Source organism: Haliotis rufescens, unplaced genomic scaffold (genome assembly GCF_023055435.1).
Source record: "Haliotis rufescens isolate VD_foot unplaced genomic scaffold, xgHalRufe1.0.p SCAF_2, whole genome shotgun sequence".
NCBI classification, from domain to species: domain Eukaryota; kingdom Metazoa; phylum Mollusca; class Gastropoda; order Lepetellida; family Haliotidae; genus Haliotis; species Haliotis rufescens.
This window is the reverse complement of record NW_025963890.1, coordinates 36,000,629-36,013,595: the sequence shown is the minus strand read 5'-3', so window position 1 is coordinate 36,013,595 and position 12,967 is coordinate 36,000,629. Positions and strand designations below refer to the sequence as shown.

General features: G+C 41.0%; 1 protein-coding gene across 4 annotated transcripts in view; it reads left to right on the top strand.

Annotated features, from left to right (window-relative positions):
* Nucleotides 1–7,155, top strand: part of LOC124113061 (coiled-coil and C2 domain-containing protein 1-like) — a 63,875-nt gene extending 56,720 nt beyond the window's left edge. For all 4 annotated transcript variants that reach the window (XM_048399860.1, XM_048399861.1, XM_048399859.1 and 1 more), the window contains 3 exons: nucleotides 5,016–5,145; nucleotides 5,702–5,826; nucleotides 6,494–7,155. In XM_048399860.1, coding sequence (XP_048255817.1) covers nucleotides 5,016–5,145; nucleotides 5,702–5,826; nucleotides 6,494–6,529 — 291 coding nt within the window. In that variant the 3' untranslated portion in view covers nucleotides 6,530–7,155. The remainder of the gene's footprint in view (nucleotides 1–5,015; nucleotides 5,146–5,701; nucleotides 5,827–6,493) is intronic.
* The last annotated feature ends 5,812 nt before the right edge of the window (nucleotides 7,156–12,967 follow it).

Here is a 12,967-nt window from a genome sequence, read left to right as displayed (position 1 = left end):
TGTGAGACAATGTTTCAGATATCTGTGTGGCCTGGTGTTGTATGTGAGACAATGTTTCAGATATCTGTGTGGCCTGGTGTTATATGTGAGACAATGATTCAGATATCTGTGTGGCCTGGTGTTGTATGTGAGACAATGTTTCAGATATCTGTGTGGCCTGGTGTTGTATGTGAAACAATGTTTCAGATATCTGTGTGGCCTGGTGTTGTATGTGAGACAATGTTTCAGATATCTGTGTGGCCTGGTGTTGTATGTGAGACAATGTTTCAGATATATGTGTGGCCTGGTGTTGTATGTGAGACAATGTTTCAGATATCTGTGTGGCCTGGTGTTGTATGTGAGACAATGATTCATATATCTGTGTGGCCTGGTGTTGTATGTGAGACATGGTGTTGTATGTGAGACAATGTTTCAGACATCTGTGTGGCCTGGTGTTGTATGTGAGACAATGATTCAGATATCTGTGTGGCCTGGTGTTGTATGTGAGACGATGTTTCAGATATCTGTGTGGCCTGGTGTTGTATGTGAGACGATGTTTCAGATATCTGTGTGGCCTGGTGTTGTATGTGAGACAATGTTTCAGATATCTGTGTGGCCTGGTGTTGTATGTGAGACAATGTTTCAGATATATGTGTGGCCTGGTGTTGTTTGTGAGACTATGTTTCAGATATCTGTGTGGCCTGGTGTTGTATGTGAGACAATGTTTCAGATATCTGTGTGGGCTGGTGTTGTATGTGAGACAATGTTTCAGATATCTGTGTGGCCTGGTGTTGTATGTGAGACAATGTTTCAGATATCTGTGTGGCCTGGTGTTGTATGTGAGACATGGTCTTGTATGTGAGACAATGTTTCAGATATCTGTGTGGCCTGGTGTTGTATGTGAGACAATGATTCAGATATCTGTGTGGCCTGGTGTTGTATGTGAGACGATGTTTCAGATATCTGTGTGGCCTGGTGTTGTATGTGAGACGATGTTTCAGATATCTGTGTGGCCTGGTGTTGTATGTGAGACAATGTTTCAGATATCTGTGTGGCCTGGTGTTGTATGTGAGACAATGATTCAGATATATGTGTGGCCTGGTGTTGTATGTGAGACTATGTTTCAGATATCTGTGTGGCCTGGTGTTGTATGTGAGACAATGTTTCAGATATCTGTGTGGGCTGGTGTTGTATGTGAGACAATGTTTCAGATATCTGTGTGGCCTGGTGTTGTATGTGAGACAATGTTTCAGATATCTGTGTGGCCTGGTGTTGTATGTGAGACATGGTGTTGTATGTGAGACAATGTTTCAGATATCTGTGTGGCCTGGTGTTGTATGTGAGACAATGATTCAGATATCTGTGTGGCCTGGTGTTGTATGTGAGACGATGTTTCAGATATCTGTGTGGCCTGGTGTTGTATGTGAGACAATGTTTCAGATATCTGTGTGGCCTGGTGTTGTATGTGAGACAATGTTTCAGATATCTGTGTGGCCTGGTGTTGTATGTGAGACAATGTTTCAGATATATGTGTGGCCATGTGTTGTATGTGAGACAATGTTTCAGATATCTGTGTGGCCTGGTGTTGTATGTGAGACAATGATTCATATATCTGTGTGGCCTGGTGTTGTATGTGAGACATGGTGTTGTATGTGAGACAATGTTTCAGACATCTGTGTGGCCTGGTGTTGTATGTGAGACAATGTTTCAGATATATGTGTGGCCTGGTGTTGTATATGAGACAATGTTTCAGATATCTGTGTGGGCTGGTGTTGTATGTGAGACAATGATTCAGATATCTGTGTGGCCTGGTGTTGTATGTGAGACGATGTTTCAGATATCTGTGTGGCCTGGTGTTGTATGTGAGACAATGTTTCAGATATCTGTGTGGCCTGGTGTTGTATGTGAGACAATGTTTCAGATATCTGTGTGGCCTGGTGTTATATGTGAGACAATGATTCAGATATCTGTGTGGCCTGGTGTTGTATGTGAGACAATGTTTCAGATATCTGTGTGGCCTGGTGTTGTATGTGAGACAATGTTTCAGATATCTGTGTGGCCTGGTGTTGTATGTGAGACAATGTTTCAGATATCTGTGTGGCCTGGTGTTGTATGTGAGACAATGTTTCAGATATATGTGTGGCCTGGTGTTGTATGTGAGACAATGTTTCAGATATCTGTGTGGCCTGGTGTTGTATGTGAGACAATGATTCAGATATCTGTGTGGCCTGGTGTTGTATGTGAGACATGGTGTTGTATGTGAGACAATGTTTCAGACATCTGTGTGGCCTGGTGTTGTATGTGAGACAATGATTCAGATATCTGTGTGGCCTGGTGTTGTATGTGAGACGATGTTTCAGATATCTGTGTGGCCTGGTGTTGTATGTGAGACGATGTTTCAGATATCTGTGTGGCCTGGTGTTGTATGTGAGACAATGTTTCAGATATCTGTGTGGCCTGGTGTTGTATGTGAGACAATGTTTCAGATATATGTGTGGCCTGGTGTTGTTTGTGAGACTATGTTTCAGATATCTGTGTGGCCTGGTGTTGTATGTGAGACAATGTTTCAGATATCTGTGTGGGCTGGTGTTGTATGTGAGACAATGTTTCAGATATCTGTGTGGCCTGGTGTTGTATGTGAGACAATGTTTCAGATATCTGTGTGGCCTGGTGTTGTATGTGAGACATGGTCTTGTATGTGAGACAATGTTTCAGATATCTGTGTGGCCTGGTGTTGTATGTGAGACAATGATTCAGATATCTGTGTGGCCTGGTGTTGTATGTGAGACGATGTTTCAGATATCTGTGTGGCCTGGTGTTGTATGTGAGATGATGTTTCAGATATCTGTGTGGCCTGGTGTTGTATGTGAGACAATGTTTCAGATATCTGTGTGGCCTGGTGTTGTATGTGAGACAATGTTTCAGATATATGTGTGGCCTGGTGTTGTATGTGAGACAATGTTTCAGATATCTGTGTGGCCTGGTGTTGTATGTGAGACAATGATTCATATATCTGTGTGGCCTGGTGTTGTATGTGAGACATGGTGTTGTATGTGAGACAATGTTTCAGACATCTGTGTGGCCTGGTGTTGTATGTGAGACAATGTTTCAGATATCTGTGTGGCCTGGTGTTGTATGTGAGACAATGTTTCAGATATCTGTGTGGCCTGGTGTTGTATGTGAGACAATGATTCACATATCTGTGTGGCCTGGTGTTGTATGTGAGACATGTTGTTGTATGTGAGACAATGTTTCAGACATCTGTGTGGCCTGGTGTTGTATGTGAGACAATGTTTCAGATATCTGTGTGGCCTGGTGTTGTATGTGAGACAATGTTTCAGATATCTGTGTGGCCTGGTGTTGTATGTGAGACAATGTTTCAGATATATGTGTGGCCTGGTGTTGTATATGAGACAATGTTTCAGATATCTGTGTGGGCTGGTGTTGTATGTGAGACAATGATTCAGATATCTGTGTGGCCTGGTGTTGTATGTGAGACGATGTTTCAGATATCTGTGTGGCCTGGTGTTGTATGTGAGACAATGTTTCAGATATCTGTGTGGCCTGGTGTTGTATGTGAGACAATGTTTCAGATATCTGTGTGGCCTGGTGTTATATGTGAGACAATGTTTCAGATATCTGTGTGGCCTGGTGTTGTATGTGAGACAATGTTTCAGATATCTGTGTGGCCTGGTGTTGTATGTGAGACAATGTTTCAGATATCTGTGTGGCCTGGTGTTGTATGTGAGACAATGTTTCAGATATCTGTGTGGCCTGGTGTTGTATGTGAGACAATGATTCATATATCTGTGTTGCCTGGTGTTGTATGTGAGACATGGTGTTGTATGTGAGACAATGTTTCAGACATCTGTGTGGCCTGGTGTTGTATGTGAGACAATGTTTCAGATATCTGTGTGGCCTGGTGTTGTATGTGAGACAATGTTTCAGATATCTGTGTGGCCTGGTGTTGTATGTGAGACAATGATTCAGATATCTGTGTGGCCTGGTGTTGTATGTGAGACAATGTTTGAGATATCTGTGTGGCCTGGTGTTGTATGTGAGACTATGTTTCAGATATCTGTGTGGCCTGGTGTTGTATGTGAGACAATGTTTCAGATATCTGTGTGGGCTGGTGTTGTATGTGAGACAATGTTTCAGATATCTGTGTGGCCTGGTGTTGTATGTGAGACAATGTTTCAGATATCTGTGTGGCCTGGTGTTGTATGTGAGACATGGTCTTGTATGTGAGACAATGTTTCAGATATCTGTGTGGCCTGGTGTTGTATGTGAGACAATGATTCAGATATCTGTGTGGCCTGGTGTTGTATGTGAGACGATGTTTCAGATATCTGTGTGGCCTGGTGTTGTATGTGAGACGATGTTTCAGATATCTGTGTGGCCTGGTGTTGTATGTGAGACAATGTTTCAGATATCTGTGTGGCCTGGCGTTGTATGTGAGACAATGTTTCAGATATATGTGTGGCCTGGTGTTGTATGTGAGACAATGTTTCAGATATCTGTGTGGCCTGGTGTTGTATGTGAGACAATGATTCAGATATCTGTGTGGCCTGGTGTTGTATGTGAGACAATGTTTCAGATATCTGTGTGGCCTGGTGTTGTATGTGAGACTATGTTTCAGATATCTGTGTGGCCTGGTGTTGTATGTGAGACAATGTTTCAGATATCTGTGTGGGCTGGTGTTGTATGTGAGACAATGTTTCAGATATCTGTGTGGCCTGGTGTTGTATGTGAGACAATGTTTCAGATATCTGTGTGGCCTGGTGTTGTATGTGAGACATGGTCTTGTATGTGAGACAATGTTTCAGATATCTGTGTGGCCTGGTGTTGTATGTGAGACAATGATTCAGATATCTGTGTGGCCTGGTGTTGTATGTGAGACGATGTTTCAGATATCTGTGTGGCCTGGTGTTGTATGTGAGACAATGTTTCAGATATCTGTGTGGCCTGGTGTTGTATGTGAGACAATGTTTCAGATATCTGTGTGGCCTGGTGTTGTATGTGAGACAATGTTTCAGATATCCTACCTGAAGGACAGCCTGAGTGTGACCCAGACCCAGACTCTCAAACACAAGAGTGCGCTGCTGGGTGAGAAGATTGAACTGCAGCAGAAGAAACTGCGGGAAGGGGGAAAGGAAGCTTGGCTAGGTAAACATACCATCAACAGACTCCCTATCAACTCACTCATCATGCTCATCCTCAACATACTCACTCTCAACCTACTCACCGTCAACTCTGTCCGTCATCTGTTCACAATTCCACTAAATGGGACTCCACCATACAGTGGGGCTGGACGGCTAATGCAGTTACATTTCTTAGCTGCCGTGGGTATTACGGGATCGAATAGGTACCCAGCATCCAATGCTTGTGATACTTTTTGGTGCAAATACTTGGGCCTGGTGACTGGCTTGATTGTGTGGCATTGTGGCATTAAACAAACAAACAAAACATTTCCTAGTCTAGTATACACGATACTTCGTTCCTATGGTAGAAATGCGAACCTTGGACTTCCCTTAGGTTTAGTATTTAGATTAGTATGAACTGATTTTATAAGACAAAAAGAAATTTGATAGACTTTGGACTGGTGGTTCAATTGCAGATTGATTTGATAACATTATGATTGTTTGCTTTCTCTCACACCATGTTTTGATGGAAGAGCACTGGCAGCAGTTTAGTAAGGTTGTTTTTTCTGTTTATTGCACAGCGTATGTTGAAGTGGTGAAGGAGGAAATGCCATCCTATGAGACAGAAGCACGGCAGCTAGCCAAGATTGGGGACATGCAGAAGGCGCAGATGATGCTAACAAAGAAGAAGATGGCTGAGAAGGAGGTCAGTGAGATACTGCCCAACACCAGTCTTGTGTCTGACTAGTTACTGTAGAAATGAAACAATATGTCCATATTGCATCTGATATTGAGTTGCGACAACGCTAAGATTAATGTTCATAATGTTCCACTATAACTTAGTCTATCAAGTCTATGTTAATGTGTTTGACTTAATACCTGCATGAAGACCACCTGTCTAGTGGTAGAGCATCTGCCTGGATAGGTGAAGATTGGGGTTTTATCCCCAGCCGCGTCATACCAATAGATGTTAAAAGGTGGCACTTGTTTTTACCTTACCTGACACTAAGCATTAATGGGCTTAAACTAGGACTGGTCGGCTCGGAGTGTGTTATTCATGTTAAACTGTGGCATGATATCTCAGTGGGCTAGCACTGTATAATCAACATTAGTCTGTACTAGGACACACACGCAGGCATGCATGCACGGTCATCAAATAAGTGCAATAATCTTCACCGCTACGTGAAGCACCATTTCACCTCACCAGCCTTAATATGACAGTTGCTGATGTAATGTTAAAACTAAGTCTATCATAAGATGTTACAAATACTTTCTCCAAGTAGGGCCAGGAGACATCCAAATAACCTGAAGATAACATTTCTGATTCCTGTTTTTACATGTTAAACTTATTGTCTGTTTTGATATTTTTGCAGCTGGCTGCTATTAAGGCAAAGTTCCCTGAAATCTAATATCTCATAATGAGAGCATAATGTGTGATAGACAGTGAACCGTGATTAGAATAGTCCCAACCCTGTGTGGCACCTTGGGACTTCACTACAGACAGCAAGTCTTCTTCACAACAGAACCTACCCAGCCCTGTGTGGTACCTTGGGACTTCACTACAGACAGCAAGTCTTCTCCTTCACAACAGAACCTACCCAGCCCTGTGTGGTACCTTGGGACTTCACTACAGACAGCAAGTCTTCTCCTTCACAACAGAACCTACCCAGCCCTGTGTGATACCTTGGGACTTCACTACAGACAGCAAGTCTTCTCCTTCACAACAGAACCTACCAAGCCCTGTGTGGCACCTTGGGACTTCACTACAGACAGCAAGTCTTCTCCTTCACAACAGAACCTACCCAGCCCTGTGTGGTACCTTGGGACTTCACTACAGACAGCAAGTCTTCTCCTTCACAACAGAACCTACCCAGCCCTGTGTGGTAACTTGGGACTTCACTACAGACAGCAAGTCTTCTCCTTCACAACAGAACCTACCCAGCCCTGTGTGGTACCTTGGGACTTCACTACAGACAGCAAGTCTTCTCCTTCACAACAGAACCTACCCAGCCCTGTGTGGTACCTTGGGACTTCACTACAGACAGCAAGTCTTCTCCTTCACAACAGAACCTACCCAGCCCTGTGTGGTACCTTGGGACTTCAAAAAAGATGGCATATCTTCTTCACAGCCTGTCACTGGTGTTACTTACACTCTGCTTCCATGGCATTGCTGCAAACTGATCTCATCTATGTACAGATCATATTCTTTTGTTGTTGAGCTGGAAAATGAAATAGATATGAAAATGTCATTTCTTTGTGTATTCTACTAGTAAGAGATAGGTGTAGTTTGAGGAGAGTGGGAAGGTTTTGAGTTGTAGTCAAGTCATGGCATCGGGATTTCCCATGACTGAGGAATCATATAAGGTTGATGGTCAACATGGTTGTCCCTAGGTAACATGAGATTTGTGTAATGTGTAACCCTTTGGACATCACAGATGGGTAGCTGCTGTCTGTCCATGGCTCGCTACGTTCTTATCCGATGGACTGTTCAAGATAAGAGTGACATAGCCTGGAACTGTGATTCTGTGTTGTTTATATGCTGTGTTGTGTTTATGTCAGTCAGCAACTTTAACCATTAATGCGAAGCCCCAGTCATGTAATCTATTTTCGGGCAGTAAACTTAGTGTGTTATAGTCATATCCTTACACAAAAATCCACTGAAAATGATGCCAAGAGACAAGCAGACTCAACCCTTTGGCATAGACTGGCTTATGATTATTTTCAGGCATGGTAGGGAATCAAATAAGGCTAAAGCTTTTCATCGAGCAGGATGCTTTCCCAAGTAGTCATGTCTGTCACAGAAGGTTGCCTTTTTTAACCAATTGGGCAAGAAACTATACCATGTAGTTGATGACAGCGTTAGTAAATGGCACTAGTCCTGTAGTCCTTGCCAAACTGCCCAATAGTAAGGGTATCATAAGGACAAGTAGAAATTTGCCATTTTTAAGGATTTTGCTGTATGTTATCATTATAAGGACAAGTGGACTAAAACTGTTAGTTTCTACCGCTGGTTGAGTTAAGTAACTAAAACATAAACAGTTGCTTTTTATTGTTTCTTATTTCCATTTCTTGTCCATCATAATTATAGCAGACAGGTTTTAAGGAATCTAGTATATTTCAATTTTCTTGTTGCCCTGGACTCCAGTTGATCAATGTAAAAAAGAATTATTTGCACTATGAAATAGTGTGGTTTACTGTCCATAACAAAGGTTGTGAATAGACTGAGTAATTTACATTGATGTTTCTTCAAGCGTGTACATGATCCAGCTGCACATCAGGGCATCATCTAGGACTTAAAGCTGTGAGCCCTTGGCAGGCTTTTGGGGATTATTGGGATATTTTTGTTTTAGGGATTATTCTTTTAAATTCTTATTTACTTAAATTCAACATTGCATTAAATGTAGTAATGTAAATTCAACCATGAAGGACTCTTCTCTGCTTGTCCCGGTATCAGTAAAATACAACTTTGCAAAACCATTATGTATCAGTTCTACATTTAATGATGTCAATTGGATTTTTTTGTTCCAATTTTTTTAAAACTTTTTGCTGACACAAGCTGTAGATTTTCAGGCCAAATAAGCCTACATATACATGACCTCGATCCCCTGATGATGACTTTCAATATTAATCAATACATCAGTCTATCAGCACAAAATGTGCTTTTGTACTGTAGCGTTTTATCTTCCTTCCTTTCGAAAATATCCAAACAATACAAACTTGTCCAGTGTGGTAGAGTGCACCAATAAACTTGATGAACACGCCCCTCACTCACATCAGTCATTTAATGTTTGTCAGGTTCATCTGCACCTTTACTGTCTGTTTCAACATTTATGAAGTAATAATATAATCTGTAGACACCAATTTTTCTCAGTTCTTACTCTCAGCTAGACCTTTTTGAAGCAGTAAAATGCATGCACACAGACGTTATTGTGGAACTTATGCTAGTGAGTTGACATAGATGGTTTATCTGTAGCATTTATCATTTTAATTATACAAGGTAGCACATATGAGAAGATCCCTTTGAAACAACATTGTCTGCAGCTGTAAAGTCAAATAGTGCAGCTTTCAGAAGCTCTGTGAGTGCTATTAAGCATTTTCAGTGTGTGTAAGTATAGAAAGTTTTTTAGGATGAGATCAGTCAGCCGCTGCTTAGAAATGAAAAGTTAAGCCATTTATCTGAAATTTGCTTTTCATGAAGGTGCAATATGCTTAGGTAAAATCATACTACCCTCTTAATTGATGCTCATCAAATCTTCCTACATACAGATGACTGGTCCAACATTATGAAAGATGATAACAATGATGTATTAATTACAATTTCTATCAAGATGAAATGAATGTGCACAAATATGTTCTTGTACAATTTACAAGTTGAAAGCAAAATCCCTCCTGTTTTTTTCCTTTTTAAGAATTGTTTGTAGTTTTGAGCATTTTGAGAGAAAATTGAGAGTAAAAAATGAAGCTGGAACATAAGTTCAACTCTTTTATAGACTCAGCAAGGAGATTTGGAAAACTAGGTAAATACTTATTACTGATGTGTGGAAAATTCATGTTTCAAAGACTGTTTCATTTGTTTTCTGTTATTTATATACCATAGTTCAATAATGATTTGACTAGTTGCATGTACATACCAATTCTATTTGTGTCATTATCTGTTGTCTGTTTTGACATATGTATATAGCACTAATTATTATCATTTTGCACTTTTAGTATGTGCGAGCATGATTTTATTTTTTTATATATAATCCATATTAGAGAAGTTTGAATTCTTTCTTACATGTTTAAATGAATATAATGCAAATATCTGTGTGTAATGTTTTAACTAATGTGTTTCTTTCTTTCAAGTGAATAAAATACAGTTATATGAGAATTTGTGGATTCTACTCATTGTAAATACATGAAACATGAGACAATAAATACAAATATTAAAATGTGCTTTCTTGATTTTACCTCAGAAAGTGGAAGTGTAGAGTTGTAGAATTCGAGTTTTTTCACCAGTCAGAAAATATCATAATTTGGTCATGACATCCTGTACAGTCTGGATGAGACAAAGCAACTGTATCTGATATATACTTGGACCAGAATAGATTATTAGAGATTCATCCCCGCCTGCCTCCTTACCAAACACCCCACGTGACATGATTTTATTGCCCCCAAGTACAGAGTAAATGGCTATGTGTGTTCCTTCTTTCTTTCTTTACTTGATAAAAAACATCATAGGTAATCCAACCTAAATGTCATGCTTCATGTGAATGACATCCATCGACAGCTAATGGACACAGATGGATGAAATCTAATAATTAGTTTGTGACCTCACAGGTAATATGTCACCCATGGTCTGGTTGGATGAATCTTTATTCTATGCATTATATCTTATAAATGCCAAGTGATGACAAACTTGTCATACTCGAATATGTACATGTGCCATACTTTGGTAAACACTAAACACACCTCTGGATATCAACTGAATATATCTCCTCTGCTAATAATACCTGGACAAGTATCTGCTTCAGTTGAACCAAGGTCAGGTGAGCTACCAGGTTGTCATGGCCTGATTGCCTGGTGTCTGTCAGTGGTGGCAGCTTCTGCAGACATCCTCTCACCAAGAATAGACCGGCCAGTATGGGCATCAATGGGCATGAGGAGCACACCACTCTGCAGCCCCACTGCCGCAGGGATGTCTTTAATACTACACTTATTTCATGGTGCTTGCTAAGTTGTCCTTCCTTCAGAAGATGGATACCTCCCCAATGAAACAGGAAAGACGGTCCGCTAGCAATAGCCCTTATCCTTAATCTGTCCCTGTATCATGAGTTCCAGATAAGTAAAAAGCTACTATGCTTGTCGTCGTAAGAGGCGACTGACGGGATTAGGTGGTCAGGCTTGCTGACTTGGTTGATGCATGTCATCGATCCCAATTGTGTGGATCGATGCTCATTATGTCAATCACTTGATTGTCTAGTCCAGACTCCATTATTTACAGACCTCTGTCATGTAGCTGGAATATTGCTGAGTGTGGCTTTAAACAAAAAGGAAGAAACGAACAGTTCCAGATAATCTGCATATCTGCATAAAAATGAAAATAACAATTTGTCCCAGATAAAAGTGAAAAATAATCATTAATTTTGTCCTCAGGTTTTACCCAAAACTATATTGTTTGCTGGACATGCTCTACTGTCATAAGTAGCGATTGCATGGATCGATGCACATGATCGATCACTGGATTGTCTGGTCCAGAATTAATTATTTAGACCGCCATCATATAGCTGGACTATTGCTGAGTGCGGCGTTAAACAACAAACAATAACAAGAACAAAAGTAGCAAAAGACATATCCGTCTCCCATGATCTGCATCATGTGGGATCTCCCCCCAAAATAAAGTGCTGTGAACTGAAAAGTGTTCAAAGCGGCATTAAACCCAACTGACTCACTCAATAAATGTCATCCCAGGACAAGCACGTTTCGGGTAATGCTCCTCCCATCCTTCAGCTGGATCTGGGTCACAAGAAGGCCAAGGACCGTAGTGTTGACATGACACTAACCATTGGATGCATGTACATGGTTCCTGTATCGTTTCCTTGAAGCTGTCACTTGAAGGGGTGTCTTTGAAGTATATTCATATTGACTGGAAATTTATAACATAAGTTATAGGTATGCCTTTTGAGACGGAACTGTTTTCAGCAAATCAGTTACCTTGACACATCTGTCAAAGAAATCATTAACATTGTACATATCATGTTCATTTCATCATAAAGATGTCAGCTGTTGTCTGAATGAGTGATTAGCGAGGCATTAGTGAAAGTACCACACCCAATTAGAGAAAACATGATAGGTCTAAGTCAAGAATTTTCTTTGTTGAAGATAAAGGAAAGAAACGTTGACAATGAAGATTTTGAACTTCAAAGTGTTTCACCACAACCAGGTGTTGGATATCCATTGTTTTAAGACAACCCATGAAATTGATTGCCAGTCCTTGAAACACGATTCTTGTAAGCTGCACACACTTCATAAACATAGTGTTACAAAATGTATGACAATTAATGATGATTATCTCTTTGATCGTCTCTCTCTCTGTCTCCCTCTTTCTCCCTCTCACACACTCACATACTCATATGTATATACAGAAAACATTTTTTAAGTACTAAGCTTGTATATTTGAGAACTACGACGGGTGTTCATTAAAGATTTCCCCTGACCCACTTCCGATGGACCTAGTGGAATGAAACTTGGCATAGGTATTAGTCTTTCTCCACATAGGAACCACCAAGAGTTACACACTTCTCCCATCGTTTTATGCAACTATGGTGACCTCGCTTGTAAAAGCCCTCATTTTGCGTCTCAAACCAGGACTTGACTTCAGAAATCAGTGTTTCATCATCTGTGAAACGTTTTCCCTTAAAAAGGGCTTCATGGTTGGAAAGAGGTGGAAGTCAGATGGTGCAAGGTCAGGAGAGTAAGGAGGATGTGGAAGGATTTCATAGCCACAGGACCGCGCTTCTGTCTGGGCAACATGAGAGTTGTGTACTGGAGCATTGTCTTGCAGGAGACGGACACCCTTGGTCAGCATGCCACGCCTCTTAAGCTTGATAGCGTCCCGCAATTTCCGCAGCAGTGAAGCATAATAAGCTCCTGTAATTGTGGTACCCTTTGCCAAGAAATCCATCATCACTACTCCGTGCTGGTCCCAAAACACCGTGAGCATGACCTTGCCTGCAGAGGATTGGACACGTGCCTTCTTTGGGGGTGGTGACTACACATGCTTCCATTGCATCGACTGAACTTTAGTCTCAGGATCATAGGGATGGACCCATGTTTCATCCTGTGTGATAAGTCTGTCAAAATAGTTT